Source organism: Gadus morhua, chromosome 9, assembly GCF_902167405.1.
Source record: "Gadus morhua chromosome 9, gadMor3.0, whole genome shotgun sequence".
NCBI classification, from domain to species: domain Eukaryota; kingdom Metazoa; phylum Chordata; class Actinopteri; order Gadiformes; family Gadidae; genus Gadus; species Gadus morhua.
Genome location: NC_044056.1, coordinates 3,052,037 through 3,071,405, shown reverse-complemented (window position 1 = coordinate 3,071,405; position 19,369 = coordinate 3,052,037). Strand labels below are relative to the sequence as shown.

The following is a 19,369-nucleotide window of genomic DNA, read 5'->3' as shown; positions in this document are numbered from 1 at the left end:
CTACAGAACCTCTTATCTCAATACAAAGCTTTAATGAACATCATCGGATTCAAATTGTTCGTAGATGTGATGAAATTGTTTGAACTCTAAATGTTTAAAGACCAGGTGTATCGATTCTCTGCCATTTATGTTATCACATTGTTTGAAGGTCAGAGCAGCATATGTGAAAATGACCCACCGAGAAAGCAGCTGTTAATGCAACATCTGGACTTCAGCAGATCGTCTCCAGGTGGCGGGAGTTCTGGAAGGAGAAGAAGGCCTGGTCAGTCACATGGCACCTGCTTGCTCATCGTTATGTGTGTGTGAAATGGCTTGTGTATATGTTTCTTCACGCGTGTGTGTGTGTGTGTGTGTGTGCGTGAGTGTGTGCGGGTGTGTGTGTTTGTGCACGTGTTTTTGTGCGCGCGTTGACGTGTGTGTGGGCATTCACGCGAGTGTGTGCGTTTGTCTGTTCCTTCACATGTGTGTGTGTGTGTGTGTGTTTGTGTCTTTGTGTGCGCGTTGAAGTGTGTGTGTGCATTCACGCGAGTGTGTGCGTTTGTCTGTTTGTTCACGGTTGCGTGCGTTTGTCTGTGTGTGTGTGTGTGTGTGTGTGTGTGTGTGTGTGTGTGTGTGTGTGTGTGTGTGTGTGTGTGTGTGTTTGTCTGTTTGTTCACGGTTGTGTGCGTTTGTCTGTCTGTGTGTGTGTGTGTGTGTGTGTGTGTGTGTGTGTGTGTGTGTGTGTGTGTGTGTGTGTGTGTGTGTGTGTGTGTGTTTGTCTGTTTGTTCACGGTTGTGTGTGTGTGTGTGTGTGTGTGTGTGTGTGTGTGTGTGTGTGTGTGTGTGTGTGTGTGTGTGTGTGTGTGTGTGTGTGTGTGTGTGTGTGTGAGTGCGTGCATGCGAGCGGTGCTGCTCACGGGGGTGTCGCTCCACTGCCGGGGCAGGTCCTCCTGCTCAGGCGGGTAGGACATCCAGGAGGGACTGCGGTAGGAGGCGGGCGGGGACATGACGTAGTAGTCCGAGTAGCCCGGGCGGTTGGCGGAGATGGCGTAGACGGCGGTCATCGGGTTCCCTGCCGGTCAAAGACGCAGCCTCCATTGTGAATGTTATATGGTATGCATTTAAATAGCGCTTTAATCCAAAGCGCTTTACAATATTGCCTGACGTCCACCGATTCATTCACACGCCGATGGCGGCGTCAGCCACGCAAGGGGACAGCCAGCTCGTCAGGGAGAGGCGTCTCGCTCAGGGACACCTCGACACTCAGCTAGGAGGAGCCGGGGGATTGAACCAGCAACCTTGCGGCTACCAGCCAACCGGCTGCGCTACTGCCGACTCCTGCAGGAGTCAATGTCAGGAGGAGGTTTGGCTCCAGCCACGCCCTGACCCCGCAGACGGAGACCACCGTGTGAGGGACGACGTGTGAGGGCCGCGCTGCGACTTTAAAATGTCCTCCGCCATAACTCACAAAGGCATCCCACATCCTGCTCCAGAAACCTCCAGTCAGGTGTGCATTTTTCAATTTGGGGAGGCAGCAGACACAAGCGTTTACTGTCTGCTTCATCCTCATTCAATCAATAGTCCAGGACCGTGTCTGAGTGCTTTATCTGTGCCACCAACCAGCAGCAGCTCTTCTGCTGGTGGACACTGCCCCCTAGTGGTCAGTCTGTTACCTAGTGTTTAATCGTGGAAACAGCAGTCCTGCTCTGCCATAGCGGAACAGAGCTTGGGCCGGAAACCAAAATATATATTAGGGGCGAGGGTTTTGCTTTTTTGTTAGAGAGATATTCTACCAAAGGGAAACTGACTTGTGTCAATGGATGAAGCTTTCGGGAGGGGATTCTGTACAGTCTACATAGTGTTTGAATAGTTTACTAGTGTTGGCCGAGTTTGTGTTCGCCGTCAGCCAATAGAGGGTTGGCAGATACCTGCCTCCAGCAACATGATTGGTCGAAACAAATACGATGCAAAAGAAAGTGAGAGAGCCCGATAGCTGAGTCAGACTCTAGTATTCACCTGGAGGCGTGAGGCCACCTGCTGTCAGACTCTAGAGTATTCACCTGGAGGTGTGAGACTCTAGAGCAGGGGTCTTCAACGTTTCCCAGGCCAAGGACCCCCAAACTGATGGAGAGATGGAGCCGGGACCCCCTACTTATATATTGTATAACATTGTGTTTTAAATTAAACTGCTCCTATAGTGCCATGTATAAATGTACGTGCATTCACTACTAAGATATTCAAACAATACACAGCTTCATAGATCCATGTTTTTATTGTAAACATGTGCAAGGTACAGTGAGTAGGGTGGCCATGCCACAGAGCTCCTGTGTGTCGCTGAATGTGTGCATTGCTGACTGAAAGACATCTTCTGCCTCGATTAATCTGTTCACTACAGTGTGTTGGATTCATGTTACTGTGTATTTAAAGACATTTAAATTTGTGGAAAAAATTACGGGGGAAAACATTTTTTGCAATCCCCCCCCCTGCAGTACCACACACACACACACACACACACACACACACACACACACACACACACACACACACCTGAGTAGCTGCTGATGGACTGGTCCACGGTGACAGCAGGAAAGGGGGTGCGGGAGGGCGGGGGGTAGGGGACCCCGTTGTGCTGCTCAGGGGTCTCAGCCAGGCGGGGTTTCAAACTCACATCTGGAGTGGATCTGTCCACAGGAGAGAACAAACGCACATTAAACCAGACGTAATTCAAGGAAGGACATACAAATACGACACAAGAAACTGCCATCATATTCCTGCCGATGAATGTCGATGGTGTAGCGGCTCGCTGTGAGTCCACTTTATTTTGGGGTCATTGATCTCTCATCAGAGGAACACCTGCCCTCCATTAGCAATGAGAACTATATGCTCCTCTTGCTTTCAATGACCATTGATATGACTCCATGATAGTCCTTATTGTCCTTATCGCGTACACATGTTCGCACACAGTTGAACATGTGAATGATCTTAAAGGGATGGATCTCAGAAATCCTATGTTTCTTCAGTCAATCGGTTTCCTTGCTTCTATTTCTTCATCCAATTGAATGGGTTGAGGCTATTTTCACTCCTGGCTACACGGCGAAGCAGCAACAATCACTGTACACTTATACTTAGACGACAGTGACGCACAAAGGAGCGAGGTTGATTTGGAACTGTGCAGTTTCCTCGCAGTTTAGAGGAACTACACTGAACAGCGAAGTGATGAATGTATTCGTTCTGTAACGCCACGAGTACATGTAGATATTAAAGGTCCGTTCCCATGGTGTCAAAATGCTGGCTGAAAAGACCACATTGCAGTCTAGTCTTCAAGGGCAATCATCTGAAACATCTGAATAGTGTTTCAGTTGTTCTGAACAGCTTTTGAGACGTAGAGGGATGACCGAGCCACCAGGTGCATTTTTATGGCCCCGCTGCATTCCAAATGCACCGTGCACTCTCCAGCATGCATAATGAAGACCAGCTCAAACACTGCAGTCCGACCACCAGCCAAAGATCACCCACCAGATAACACAAGCTGGCCGTTTGGTCAAAAATGAATCCACTCTATTTTGGAACCAAGGTTGGCAAATTGGAACCAAGTGCAAATTGGAATTCATCATCATTTCCTATTCTCATCCTGCTAAAGTCCCTGGGGTTGTTATGTGATAGATCCATGGTTTGTCCACTAGGTGGCAGACTTCCCCTGCCACATAATGTGAACCAGAAACTAAGGGCTGACGACTGACTGGGAAGACATCCGTCACTGCAGTGGTGCTGAAGTGCACGTGGTGCTGGCAGTGGACGCCAAGGCAACAGCACTATAGATTAGGAAGCTCTGGAGATCAAACGATATGCGGCCTCACGTATGGGCTTGGATCCAAGAACTTAATGAAAGATGGAGAAGGGGAGAGAAAGGTATACAGAGAGGGCGGGGGGAGAGAGAGAGAGCATAAACACACACACAGAGAGAGAGAGAGAGAGAGAGAGAGAGAGAGAGAGAGAGAGAGAGAGAGAGAGAGAGAGAGAGAGAGAGAGAGAGAGAGAGAGAGAGAGAGAGAGAGAGAGAGAGCTGACAGAGGACAACAAAAGGCACAAAGCCGCTGTTCTTTGGAGAACAAGTCTGTGTTTGAAGTACAAATCAGAAATTTTCTGTGAAGACAGTGAGCCACAGCCTCCAGACGCAGCATTGGCGGCCATTAAATCCAACAATAGGGCGTGTGTGTTTGTGTGCACTTAAGACGACGCTGGAGTCGCTGTCATTTGATATCAACTACAACGAATCCTAAATCCTAAACGATGAAGAAAGAAAACTGTTGGCCGTACATTTTTGCAATCTTTCATTCAATGGGCGGTCCTATATTGTGAAGCCAGGACCTGTAGGTCTTGTACCAGTGCTCGGTGACGCAGTATCACAACAATGCATGCCAAGGACAATGTCATTAGCAGCACTGCATCATGCTTGTCAAGTCGGGTTTGGCTGTACAGGAACAGTCCAATCGGGTAATTGTGGATGGCATAGGCTAATGAAGCCATTAGGTGACTCCATTATGCAATTTTCAACGTGCATAAATACCGCTGGCAGGAAGAAAAAGTGGGAGTTAATCCAGCGGAAGAACGGAGCGGAGTCACTGAGACCCACAGAGACCGACAGCGTGTTGTGCTTTTAATGATTCCTCAACAAAGATGAGCTTCTTCACCGCGTCAACCGCAGGTAGAAAACAGTAGAACCTTCCAGAAAGGGCTTTTCAACGAGCGGGGCTCTCTGTGTTAAAGTCACATTTCAGATCTGTAGGTTGCGGTATTTATAGTTTTTGCGTAGTGTTCTTTTGTGCGTGTGCGTGTGTGTGTGTGTGTGTGTGTGCACGTGTTTGTGTGTGTGACGGTGTGTGTTTGAGAGTGAGTATGAGTAAAAATGTGTGTGTGTGTCGGTGTGTGTGTGTCGGGGTGTGTGTGTGTGTGTGTGTGTGTGTCGTGCATGAGTGTGTGTGTGTGTGTGTGTGTGTGTGTGTCGTGCATGAGTGTGTGTGTGTGTGTGTGCGTGCGTGCGTGCGTGCGTGCGTGCGTGCGTGCGTGCGTGCGTGCGTGTGTGTGTGTGTGTTGCGTGCCTTACCGCCTCACAGAGGTTCCCGGGGGGGGGCCGGGCCGCGAGGGGATCAGTGGGGGGGGGGGGTCCGACGCCCATGTCGGGGAGCTGGGTGAACCTGAACCCCTGCAGCCGTCACAACACAACCGACAAACAAACAAACGCTAATGAACCTCCACAACGAGAACATCAGTCTGATGAAACACACATACACACATCCCAGCTAATGTTTTGAATTCAAGTCTTGTTTTTGTTGTACAGGGAGGGACAGACACACACACACACACACACCAACACACACACACACACACACACACGTTGTGTCTGATGCGTCATGGCAGGCACAGCTCATGCTGACGGATGGTGAAATGCACCGACCGGTTTGGGCAGGCTACATTGGTGCATGTCCCCATAGCCGGGCGCGCTCCTCTGGCGCCCCCCGCAGGGCAGGTTCATGGTGCCGGGGGCGCTGGTCACCCCCCCGCAGTAGGGGGCGCTGTGGGCCGGGTTGTAGGCGGTGTGGGCGTGGGGGTTGTAGCGATGGTGGCTGCTGTGGTTGGGGATAGAGGGGTGGTTAATATAAACACACACACACACACACACACACACACACACACACACACACACACACACACACACACACACACACACACACACACACACACACACACACACACACACACACACACACACACACACACACACCTTCTCCGGTCAACGGACAGTTAAGTTTGATTTAACAGTCTGCAGGTTGTAGAGCTCTGCATAGCAGCGACAAATTCCTACCCTGACGTCCGCGGCAGAACACTGTAGTCCCCACCAACGTTGTTTATAACACCACATGGTGTAAAACTGAAACACTGTAGACGCGAAGGGCTTAAAAAGAAGACGCACTATGCAAAGCCCTTCCACATCAAGGCTGTGTACTCAAACAGCTGCAGTCCGTGTCTGCAGCGTTTCTGTTGAAGGTACGGTCGGAACAGGGCTTCTGCTCATTGCTTTAAAGGCATTAGAAGCGCTGGCTGTATATGCAGCGTTATATCCGGTTCAGACTCAACTCAGACTCAACTCTCAGCAACCTGAAGATGAAGGCCAATGGGTGTGTGTGTGTGTGTGTGTGTGTGTGTGTGTGTGTGTGTGTGTGTGTGTGTGTGTGTGTGTGTGTGTGTGTGTGTGTGTGTGTGTGTGTGTGTGTGTGTGTGTGTGTGTGTGCGCGTTCGCTCGGTCGGAACTGAAGCAGCACATACGGGTTGGAGTGGCTTTGGTTTAAGCGTAGGCGTGCATTCGCGGTTCGTACGATTGGATTGTGAAAAAAAATCGGTTGCATTCTGCATTCATCCCACAATCATGATCCAAACCGGCTGCTCTCGCCTACATGAAGAGACAGAGAGTGAACAAAACATCCCGCTCACGCAGCATATGGGTCGAGCAAACCCGTAGGACCCTGAACCAGCTCTGCTCAAGAAGAGCGGCATCGAGTCCATCGACACAGCTCGTCAGGACACAGCTCGTCCAGACACAGCCCCCAGCTCCACCAGCCGGGGGGTGGGGGTGTGGTTGTGGGGTTGTGTTGTCGTGTGGTTGTGTGGTTTTGTGGCTGTGGGGTTGTGGGGTTGTTTAGTTGTTGGGTTGTGTGTGTGTGTGTGGTTGTGAGGTTGTGGGGTTGTGTGGTTGTGCGGTTGTGTGGTTATGCGGTTGTGTGGTCGTGTGGTTGTGCGGTTGTGTTGTCGCGTGTCGCGACACACGTCAACAACAGCCCAGCCTCGCTCTGGCGGTGAATCACCTCGTCGTCGGCGGCGACGGGGGGTCGTGGTCCGGGGGGCCTAGGCTGAAGGCGTTGCCTAGCAACATGTGCATCTGCGAGCGGACCTCGTCGATTGAGGGCTGGGAGCTGAGTGTGGAGGAGTCAGAACCGCGGTGACCCTTGACCCCCAAGCTGCCGTTCCTGGTGCTGCCCGTTCCGCCGCCGCCGAAGCCCAGCGAGGTCATGAGGCGGTCCACGTTGGTCTCCTCGAAGGGCTCTGCCTCCGCCTGGGGAGAACACACACACACACGCACACGCACACATGCACACGCATGCACACACACACACACACAAACACAAACACGCACTCACACGCATGCACAAACACAGACACACACACACACACACACATGCACACGCATGCACAAACACACACACACCCACACGCATGCACACACACACACACCCACACGCATGCACACACACACACGCACGCACGCACGCACAAACACGCACACACACACGCATGCACAAACACACACACAGGCACACACCAACACACACACGCACACGCACACACAAACATGCACACACACGAACGCGCACACACACACAAACATACGCATGCGCACACACACAAACACGCACATACACACGCACGCACGCACACAGACACGCAAATATGAATACATATTAGTTGTTGCAGAACTAATCTTTTTCTTAGTCAAGGTGGCTTGGAATCAAAAGCAAGTTAGGAGCCACACATCCACAAGACTGATGCATCATATTCACAATGATCACACATATGAGACCAGTTGTTTAGTGCACAATACAAAGCTAATACAACATACCGAACCACTGATGCAATGCAGTTATACACTCACACACACACACACACACACACACACACACAGACACATGCCTGTACCTACACAGTCACAACCCTTATGTTATAGGCACTTGACCACACACACATCACTCACACGGTCACACTTACACACCACTTCAGCCATTTTGAACAGATCAGCATATTCAAGGCTATTAACGAGCTATCAAGTTTCCAATTTAAATGTGTGAATAGGCAGTAATCATATTCAAGCTCATTGAGATTCAGCTAAGAGCCATGGTTGCTGCGCGCACAACTGCAGTGGGGGAGAGAGAGAGCGAGAGAGCGAGAGAGAGAGAGAGAGAGAGAGTTCCCCTTGCTTCTCTTGATCGTTCCTATATATTCCTTTTGTTGCCGGCCTTGCCATCTGTCTGCCAATCTTCCCCCTCTTTAACCAATTTCCCTCTCTTTTCCTCTAATCTTTTTGATGCCTCCACTTTTTCTGTGGGCTGCAGCTTTTACAAAAGTTCACAGAGAGGTTCTTTAATTATAATCTACTGGGTCTGAAATCGAGGTGCTTCAAGAGTTAAGAATATCAGCGAGAGACGGACAGAGAGAGACTCTGAAGGAGAGAGAGACAGACACAGAGAGAGAGAGAGAGAGAGAGAGAGCGAGAGAGCGAGCGAGAGAGAGAGCGAGAGAGCGAGGAGAGAAAGCGCAAACGCAAGAGAGAGAGAGGGTGGAAGTATTAACTTTGAGATTGAAAAGTTATATTGCTCATTTTATATGCAAAGTGCATCCGAGAGAAAGACACTAAAGGAACAAACTGAGAAACAAGACAAATTCATCCACGTTTTCCACCCATCCAACGCAGCCATCCGTCCGTCCATCCATCCAACGCAGCCATCCGTCCGTCCATCCATCCATCCGATGGTCGGCTGTACCGTGCGTGGACCCGCCCGCCCAGCCCTGCTGCCCTCTAGAGCGCTCACGTCGTAGCCGTTGTTGCGGATGCCCCTGCGCGAGCGCTCCCGCAGCAGCAGCAGGTCCATCTCCGTCTCCAGCGGACTGGAGCTGCTCAGGGACTGCCGGCTCCAGTAGGCTGGCTCGCGCTGGGAGTACCTGTGGGTACAGGGGACGGGGACGGGGGGGGGAAACACGTCCAGCGTTCAGCTACGCTGGCCGTGGTGGCATGGCTCTGTTGTAGCCCCTCCCGCAGATAGCTGCGGGAGGGGCTACAACAGAGCCATGGCCCAACCCGGCGGTCGTCGTAACGCTGTTTGTGTTTGTCCTACGATGGGGTCCCTGGTCTAGGGTCTGTTGAGGAGGCTGCTGTCATCCATGTTTGAATGATCATAACGCCAGCGTTCTCAGTGCAGTGATTAAAAAGTGTTCAACATATTATATGATTGATATTATTCAATATATATATATATATTCGAGTAGTATTTTGCAGTAGGGCTTAGTGCAAAATACTACTTGAATATATTTTAAGCACATACTGGATCAATATTGCCTAGTGACTAGGCAATATTGATCCAGTATTTCAATTCAAACACACACTTTGCATGTCTACACAGATACACACGCTCGCACACACACGCAAAACGCACAAACACGCAAACAGTCGCACACCAACACACAGACAATCACACATACACACACACACACACACACACTTCTGTTGTGGCTTCTTCTCCGTCGGTGTCTTTTTCTCCATCTTCGCCCGCCACCCACCACACACGAGCCCCACGCCGAGTCTAGCACCAGTGAGCTAACAGTGTCACCATCACACGTTGCGATGATGATCAGGCGCGTTACCATGGTGATGCGATCCAAAATGTGCTCGCAACTTATTCTTTTAACTTTCAGTTTTTCAGAGACCCTATGAACCTCTGCATACTAAATAAACCATTGCTGTCGGCTTTCGTAAGATAAAATGCGTCTCTGCTGCTACATTATACGGAAGAATTTATTTTGGAAAAATCTGGTGACCCCGCCGAAATCACCTCGGGAGAACGGAGAACAGCCAGGCCGAACATGACCTCTGACCCTGGAACGCCAGGAACCTTACCCTTTATGGCATCCGGCAAAGGAGGCCCGTTTCTCCTCCGCCGTCATCGGCTCCTTGAGCCCGTTGTCGTGGCGACCGTGCCGAGCGTCCCGCTGGCCGTGGGCGTGGCTGCCGCTGCCGGAGAGCGAGAACTCCCCGTAGCCCTTCCTCCGGGCCTTCTGACGGAGCTTGTTCCTGTAGTGCTCGATGTCAGACTTCTGCTTCAGCCCGCTGTGGTTGGACTGCAACGCACACACACACACACACACACACACACACACACGCATGAGCACGCACACACATAGAGACGTAAACTCACAGGCACACACACACGCACGCACACATGCACGCACGAACACGCGCACGCACGCATGCAAACGTAACCACACACGCACGCGTAAACACAGACGCACACACACACGCGTATGCGTACACGGCCGTAGGAAGCATCATTGAGGCGTGTGGAGCAGACCATGATGTGGCCCTGGGGGATGTCTCCTACCGCATGTCCCGATACAACCTCAGTCTGCTGTAGCCGCCCGTGGAAGGCCGTGTAGAACCCAATATTAAGGGCTGATACCTGAGACAGTACGCGTGCACGTTCATGCGGTTCGGAACAATTTTGTGTCGTCGGCAGCATTTTGATGACATTTTTCACTCAAAGGTTTTATTCTTGTGGGGGGTACCAAAATAGAATTTCTTAAAGTGTGGGAGGGGGGTAAATGTCCCTAGTAGGCATGGCGGCAGCACGAGGCGCATCAATGCTACGCAGGGATTATGCAAACGAGATTCATCTGAAGGTTTAGGAAAAAACAGAGGCAAACTTTGAAGCCGAAGGAGACTACACACCCCAGCACAATCCCAGCGTCACATATGCTAATGTCAGCGCTTATAATCTCTGGTATGCGAGGTTGACAAATTGCTTCACATTTAATCTTCAAAGAAAACACCTAGAGCTAATTCTGGCTGCGCGCGCGCGCGTGTGTGTGTGTGTGTGCGTGTGTGTGTGCGTGTGCGTGATTTATTTAGCAAATAATAAGTAGACACCCACACTATGTATACATGTCTCAAAAGGATGTCCAAGCCTTTGTTACTGCGAGGGACTCACAGCTCTCACAGGACTTGGTCTATCCTCATGTTACCCTCCCATCATCTCCTTACAATCATTAGCATCAACTATTATTATGTTTATCATTATCATTATCATATGCTTATCATTATCATTATCATCGTCATTTATAATTTTTATAGGAAACATGGTCGAATGACACGTAATGAGATGTCAAGAAACAAACAATGAAATATTAACAAGTCTTAACAAAAAATAAACATCACATCACAACCCCCCCCCCCTAACCCCTTCCCCCCCCCACCCAGCCCCCCCCCCCCCCCCCCCCCCCCCCCCCCCCCCGGGGTCCTGACCCAACCGGGCCTTGGTGGAGCTCACCTCCCCGTTGACGACCACTGAGTCCTGGCTGTGGGAGGAGGAGGAGGGGTAGGAGTAGGTCGGCTGGGCCGTCATGGGCTTGATGGTGATCAGACGCAGCGAGCCGGAGTGGTCCTCGTAAGGATCTGTAGGGGAGGGGGGGGGGAATCACAGGTAGGGACAAACTCGTTATCCACACTCACTCACATCAGTCTCGGAGGGACAATTAAGTGAGTTTGTTTGTGCGTTTGTGTGTTTGAGTGCATGTGTGTGTGCATGTGCGTGTGCGTGCAGGTTTAAGTGTTTGTGTGTGTGCCTGTTTAAGTGTATGCTTTTTTTTTTTGTGTTTAAGTGTGTGTGTTTGTTTGTGTGCGCACATCAATATGTGTGTGCGACTGTGCGTGTTTAATTGTGTGTGCGTGTGCTTCTGCTGGGAAGAGAGGAGAGACAGTGACAGAGAGAGAGCGAGAACGAGAGCGAGAGAGAGTGAGAGTGAGAGCGAGAGCGAGAGAGAGAGATAGGGAGAGGGAGAGGGAGAGAGAGCATGAATGTGTGTGGAGCTGTGATTGTGGTCCTGGTGTCGCTGACTCATTGCCTGGCTGATATCACATGGCAGAGCGCCTCATTGAAGACTTTAATGGCTTCTGGTTAGCTCCCCACTGAGCCATGCTGCTGGCGCTCACAAAAAGAACACAACGCAGAGCTGGAGCTGTTCCCTCTCATGCCTAACTAGTCCTTGGCAGAGTGTTGGTCAGGTTAACTAGTCTTTGACACCATTATTGTAATGTTACCATGTAAACGTATCGACACCATCAGGTAAGTTACAAAAGTAGGATAGTGGATAGAGTTGGATGGACTTAAAAAAAAGACTTAGAGAGAAATTTCAAAATAAGAATTAGCTCTGACTTTCTGCCCTCCTTACATGGCTGACGATGGTGATCACACGAGTAATGTCTCAGGGCCGGACGGGTCTCTAGCGGTAGCTAATCCCTCTCATCATTGTCATGCAGTGATATTCCGTAGAGCAGGGAAAGCTGGGGAGGAGGTTCTTAGGAGAGACTTCCTCGGAGAAGAGATTAAAAGGTGGTGATAAGAAGCTGTTCATGTGGCAGCTTAAAATGGACGTCACGCCAGTCCGTTCTGCTTTTAAAACGCCTCTGAGGAGGTCATGCACGGGGACAAGGTCAAAGTGCAGGGAAAGCAAAGGGTTCTCACATCAACGAAGGAGAAGTAAATAACAATCACTTATTATTCTCATTCTAACTATGAACTCAATCCGAAAATAATCGTGAGAGACTTCTGCTTTGTAAACCTGCCTCACTTAGTTTTCTTATATAAATCTCTTCTTGACCTCATACATTCTGTGGGCATTGCGGAAGTAGAATACATGGTTTAAAGAAGAAATAAAAAATATGTAAGTGGATGGATGTATTATTAATCAGACACTTGCTAGTGGACAATATTTTGCACCAACGTGCAGTAAAAGGTGACATAATGCAGGCATTAACAACATATATACGAGAGAGATCTGTATTTATGGATGTGAACAGTGGGGGGATAACAGTTTAGTTTCCTGTTGTCATTAAAGACAAAGTGAGATAGCCTTCGCACACACGTGCGATAAAGTGTGTTTCCAAGTGAAAAGTGAGCATGAGCATGGGACAAACTGCATCGACTTTCGAGGATTTGATTACTTCTAGTTTCGAGTGCCGCGTGGGATTCATGTGGACCTCATATATACACGGATGAGATGCGATGCCAAGTGGATCCGTCAATAAAATTATTTTTCCTTGAAACGGTTGCAATACTTTGTAGAAGTTTATAATATGGAGCTCTGCTAAAAGTGAACTCGGTCCGGTCTCGTCTGGAGTCTGTTTGCAAGCGCAGCGATCGATGGAAGCGTTGGATGTTTGATAAAAGCCTAGCCCAAACCTTTTCGATCTGTTGTGCCACATCTCCCGTTACCCGTTACTCTGCTACCATCCTCTTCGTCGCCCACTAACGTTACCCGTTGCTTTGCCACCATCCTCCTCGTCGCCCACTAAACCGCTGCCCTCTGTCTGCTCCCTGTACCACCCTCGTTCTTAGAAGCTACTTTCACCTCTACCTTCCAATCACCCCTTCCCCACTCACCAGCAGCATCCTCTGTCTCTGTTTCTGTCTCTCCCCTCTCTTTCCCCTAACCTCCCCCCCCCCCCCCTCCCCTGGGAGCTAACACACACTGATCCCCCCCCCCCCCCCCCCCCCTCACCGTTATTGCCTCTCTTGTGGAGCTCCTCCTTGCCATTCGTCTTGATACTGCTGCCGACCACGCTGCCCGCTGTCAGGGTCCTGCGCGTCGATGACGACTTCCCCGTGTTGAGCTTCCCGGAGCCATCGCTCGACATGGAGCCGCCCTCCTCGCTCGGCAACCGCCTGCCCGTCGCCATGGCAACACAGGGAAGAGGAGAGGAGGAGGAGGATGAGAGGAGAGGAGGAGAGGAGAGGTAAAGGGAGAGGCGAAGAAGCAAAAGGAGATTAGGAGGCGATTTGTTTGTACATGTAGGAAAGGATTTGAAATTTTGCACACGTGCGCTTGAATGCACACGTAAGTCACAAACACACACAGACACACACACACACAAATAGCCCCAGGTCATGTATCTTGTCACAGGTGGTGCGGACTGGATCACAACCACACACGCACAAAACGCACATACAGACACACACACACACACACACACACACACACAGTCAGGAAAGATTGCGTACTAGGGTTGTTGTATCAGCGATTAGGGTCACGGATTACCATATGTGTAGCACGAGGCAAACAATTAGAGGGGTGTTTAGAGGGAAGATAGGTCATATCCTGTTTGTCCCCCACCCCCCATTGCTTAGTTAGTTTGGATACTCCTTCTGAGAAATGATCACTGCAATTAATATTGCAGTGATCATTCTCTCTCTCTCTCTCTCTCTCTCTCTCTCTCTCTCTCTCTCTCTCTCTCTCTCTCTCTCTCTCTCTCTCTCTCTCTCTCTCTCTCTCTCTCTCTCTCTTCTCTCTCTCTCTCTCTCTCTCTCTCTCTCTATTCAACCTCACACTTCTAGTTGTTTTGTTGTGTGCCTGTGGTAACCTTTGGAAGCTAGTGCTTTTTTCGTATCCTTTATTTGTTAAAAGGATGATGTCGTTCCGCCGTGCTATGCCTGTGCTAGCTCTATGGCTAACCACTGCACTCCTATGTGCACACTGCATATCCTTTCCCCCAAACGAGATAATTGCGAGTCCATTTTGTAAGCTGATTATGTTACAATGCACACAACAAAGCTCTCTACAGCCATTTACACGTTCCCTGTTCCGCTTAATGGCTCCCATGGTACGACTTTTAGCCATGCTTATGAATATGCATGGCTTGGTCAACCACTAAAACAAAAAGGCAATAGATCATTCTTTTAGTGGTTTATAAATATATGAAAATATATGGGAATTCAGTTTGCCCTTGAATGTTTTTCTCAAACACGTTATCCCTATGGGTGTGTGTGTGTGTGTGGGCGCATGTGGTGCTGGGTGTGGCTCTGTGTGTGTGTGTGCGCGCATGTGTATTTGTGTTTGTGTGTGTGTGTGTGTGAGTGAGAGTTTGAGGCGGTTGCAAATATCATTATTGAAAAACATTTATGCCTTATTTACTTTTCTATTCTGCTGATTGCTGCCTCTGGTCATCACTATTCATTGGAAACTGACAACAGCTCTGGAAATGATCTGAAAATGGGCCAGGGGTGAACATCGAAGAGCTATAAAACTAAAGTGCACTCCTGTTTAATGCACGTATTCCCATTCGCTCCTCCAACACCAACCTATAATACAATGCCACCCGTTCACCAGAACAAGTGCATCGTTATTATAACCGGCTGACTGATAGCTTCTTAGCTAATCGAATGGGACAAACCCAACACAAATACAGTGATCATGCCAGTTAGCCTAACGCGCCTGGCCGCTAGGGGTCGGCGCGTTGCTTGTGTGTTCTCATGCCAGGCGGTAGGTAAAGGCTTCGTTATGGTTCCCCGTTGACGCAACGCAATGACCATGCGGGCGCTTCGACGCAGTTGTAAACCTGCTTTGGTTCTGCGTCCGATTTACGTTGGGTTAGCGTTAGCGGACCAATCACAGCCGTTGCTGCTGCGTCGATTCGACGCAAGGTTACACTTTTTTGGGAGGCGCACGTCAGGTCCATGCGGTGCACACAAGGAGGGTCTGCAAGGACGTAGTGGGTCTGTAAAGGCAGATTTATGCTCAGTTACGTAAGCGCAAGCGCAAGAGGCCCTTGCGCACCCCTTGCGCGACTTCTCACGTCTTGCGTGCGTCGGGCGATTTTTCTAGACTTGCGTCATTTTTTACGTAAGCTTTTACGCGAGCCGCGCAGCCTGCAAGGCTGTGATTGGTCTGCTGGTCTGGTTACTACTTCCTGTCTGGAGTATCACATTTCCTGTTTTCATACCGCCATTTTTAAAAGCCAGAAGGCAAGGACGACCCGGCAGGCTCATATACAAAAGCATTAACGTGAAGTGAAGTTAACTTTGCTACCAACACATTATGTCGTTTTAAAATGTAGAGAGATATGCACATTTATACAACCCCAATGATCAACGACTTCATCACCCCTGTTCCTCTGTCTGTTGCCATCATTCACTGTGTATGGGGAGAACACGATCTGGCACATAAACAAACCAACGACTCCCACAGACAAAGACGTCATTCTCGAGGTCGTCTTCAACGAAAAACTTTACTCCACATATTACTCCACCTACTGTTCTGGCGGTAAATTGCTTGGCAACACGCGCAACACGCGCAACCTAAAAGGGAGCATGAATTGCTTTGAGTAAATTTTGCGCAACAACGTAACACCAACGCTGAAGCATGCAGCCGCCTTAAGCCCCCTTGCGTTGCGTCAACGTGGAGCCGTAACTAAAAGCCTAAACGGCTTGTTCACACTACATGCGTCCGTCGGCGGATGGCCGAGGGCATGTCGGACGTATAGGGGACTAGTCTTTGTAGACGCATACTGCAGCCAATCAAATCGCCTCTCTCTACAAAGCCGATGTGTGGATATTAATACAAAAGAGGACACAAGCAACAGGTGATTAAAAACAATCCTATTATTCCACTATTATTTTCCTGCTTCTTCCTGCTTGTTATTGCAAAATGGATCCAGGAAACGTGTGGAGTGTATTTGCATAACCGCATTCTGATTGGCCGACGGATCCGGCGCTGACGGAAAAGTAGAACATTTCTCAACTTTTTGACGCAGGCCACGGAGCCAAATGGACGGACCCACAATGCAGTTTGCGAGCGCCCCATGCAAAGTCAATGAAATCCGTAGACGGACGGAGGTAGTGTGAACAAGCCCTAATGCTTCGTGCCCACTGCACCGTCAGTCAACGGACGTGGGAAGGCGTGGCTGACGGATGGGGGAGTAGTCTTTGCAGAGGCATCCGTCAGCCAATCAAATCGCTTCGCCGGGTTCTTCCCGCTTCTTCCTGCTTTTTGCGATGCAAGATGACCCGCTTTCCCGCTTTCCAGTATCGTCAGAGCCCGAGTCGCGTCACAGTGCTTAAATTTGCAAACGCGATCTGATTGGATGACGGATCCGTCGCTGCCAAAAAGTTGAAAATGTTTAAACTTTTTGACGGAGCCGAAGGCTCCAACGGAACGGACGGATCCACAATGCATTGCGCGTCCGTCCCCATTCAAAGTCAATGGGGATCAGTCAACGGACGGAGGTAGTGGGCACGAGGCGTAAGTACTACGACTTCGTCCATGTCACTTTCACAGCAGCGATTCGACCGCAGACTTGGAAAGGTCCACGACGAGTTGTCAGATACTCAAGTGTTTGGATCACTCTATGTGTGCTGATGTCAAACACGAGCAGCAGAAACAAAGCCCAGTTTTGCGTTCCGATCTTGTTGAAAGAGTTCGACAGCTGCTCGCGGAATCCACGACTATGGTTTCACTTGCTAGCTCAACAGTGCAAGCCTTTCAGAGAACGTAGATATGTAGAACATAGAGGATTTCAGAAACAATTGATATGCAGAACACAGAAGATTTCAGAGACCATAGTTATGTACAACAGAACCTTTCAGAGGCATATATATATATATATATATATATATATATATATATATATATATATATATATATATATATACATACATACATACATACATACATACATACACATATATTATTATATAACAAATACAAGTTCAAATAAAAAAAATACCAATCAGAATATAAAGTCTACTTAAATACGCAACTGATAAACACTGATCAACATATACGATTTCAGATACATACATATATATATATATATATATATATATATATACATATATATATATATATATATATATATATATAATATATATATATATAAATAAATAAGCAACACAGATAAACACTGATCAGCCCTACCCTCCTTTGTGCATGTCAGTGGACGAAGGCCTCTTATTGGCTGTCCCATCCTGGTAGGCCTTCCTCTCCAATGACAGTGGAGCATCCCGCGCCGGGAGGGCCAGCAACAGCGTTTCCTTGGTAACAGAGGTGGTTTCATCCCCGGGCCGACCAATGTGCTTCTTGGCGTAGTCAAAGCCTTGGACTGGCTGTAAGAGTCAGAACACATTCAAGGGGTCAGAGGTCACTTCACACATCACGGATTGACGCCTCAACGGCTTTGAGACATCAAACATCTCAAACATCCACCCCAGTGACACACGCAGGTGTACCTCACTTAGGATTCATCAGAATTTATTTCCAGAGGATGTAGTTCAACAGATGTTCACATGCCATGACATGAACCCACAAATAGCAATAACACATCAGCACATTCTTTGCATCGTTGATGAGAAAAGCAAACGCCGCATGAACTAATATTGAAAACGAATCGACGAAACACTGGCATGCAGACGCAATACAAATGTTGCTGTTGTGAAGAGGTCAGCTGCGCATGGAATTACAATGGCATAGCAATAACGGCTCTTTGTTAGCTTAACACAGAATGATCGAGGCTGACAAGAAGAGACAACATTTCTGCCAAGGCACAAAATTGAAATTAATTGTCGGCAGAAAAGCTCAACATCTCTCTCACTTTAGTAGGTCCCCATTTCACCAAACAAATGATATGGATTTTATTTTTTCCCTGGAGCCCTCTTGTTATTTAGATCAATTAAATATGAAGGCAAAACAATCGCAACGCTGAGGAACACAGAGGGGCCTTTCCCCCTGGATGTTGGCACTTTTCTACTGCGTACACAAGCAAGGGAGACGGCAAACAGAACACAAGGGCCTGTGTGTGTGTTGTGTGTGTGTGTGGTGTGTGTGTGTGTGTGTGTGTGTGTGTGTGTGTGTGTGTGTGTGTGTGTGTGTGTGTGTGTGTGTGTGTGTGTGTGTGTAAGGGGTGGGGGGGGGGACTTCATCAGACAGTCAATTGGTTTGACATCTGCTATGACCAGACTTTTCGTGGAAGGCCAGCGCCTCAGTGTCACCTCGCTCCACACCACGAGAGTGCTTTTCGGTTTGAATACCGCAGTACATGAAAAGGCTTTTTATTTTCTTTGCCATCACGCTTTGATATCTGTAGAGGAGATGGTCCAAATCACTTTCCACTACTACTTGGGGAATTGGGGCGGATATAGTGAATAGTGATTAGGACTGTTTTGACAGCGGAATGGTCGGTCATCCCCAATAATAATTTCCACAGCTTTGAGAGTTTCAAAGGGACTCCAAAGCCGAAATTGTCTCCCATCATACGGACGGGCTTATCTTGGTGTACACAACGTGGCCGAATGCATACTAAGAGAAACGTGCTTGTGAATAGATAACGATAATAAGACAACCTTATCAGTCTGCAAACACAGCACACAGAGTCAGGGGTATTAGACATGAATAAAGAAATCATTTCAGGGGCGTCCAACAACGTGTCACGTACCGAATCGTCCAAGGCCACAGTCTGTTACTATGTATTGCTAAATTATCTTCACTACACATCCAGATGAAGCGGAGTGAGAAAGAGAAGGCCAGCAGGGGAAGGAGGGGGGGGGGGGATGTAAGTTACACAACAAATTGAAGGAAGAAACCCAGATTTCTCTACATAGGATCTCTCCATAAAAGGCGTCGGGAAACATCCGATGATGCATGTTAAATTCCCAGTGTGCGTGCGAAGAATGTCGGCGTTAACGAGAGTTAAACATTTATAAGTCAACCATTCAACTATCTCCGTCTGCGCTTTCTTATGCCG

At 48.9% G+C, this 19,369-nt stretch overlaps 1 protein-coding gene across 1 annotated transcript in view; it reads right to left on the bottom strand.

The window, feature by feature from the left end:
- The window catches only part of kiaa1549la (KIAA1549-like a), a gene marked incomplete at its 5' end in the record, with an annotated part of 49,277 nt that overhangs the window by 3,964 nt on the left and 25,944 nt on the right, over nt 1-19,369 (bottom strand). The window contains 12 exon segments of the mRNA XM_030366031.1: nt 179-241; nt 897-1,051; nt 2,527-2,660; nt 5,084-5,142; nt 5,144-5,182; nt 5,435-5,606; nt 6,840-7,087; nt 8,619-8,748; nt 9,701-9,921; nt 11,127-11,251; nt 13,357-13,520; nt 17,548-17,735. Of these exon segments, the coding sequence (XP_030221891.1) occupies nt 212-241; nt 897-1,051; nt 2,527-2,660; nt 5,084-5,142; nt 5,144-5,182; nt 5,435-5,606; nt 6,840-7,087; nt 8,619-8,748; nt 9,701-9,921; nt 11,127-11,251; nt 13,357-13,520; nt 17,548-17,735 (1,665 nt within the window).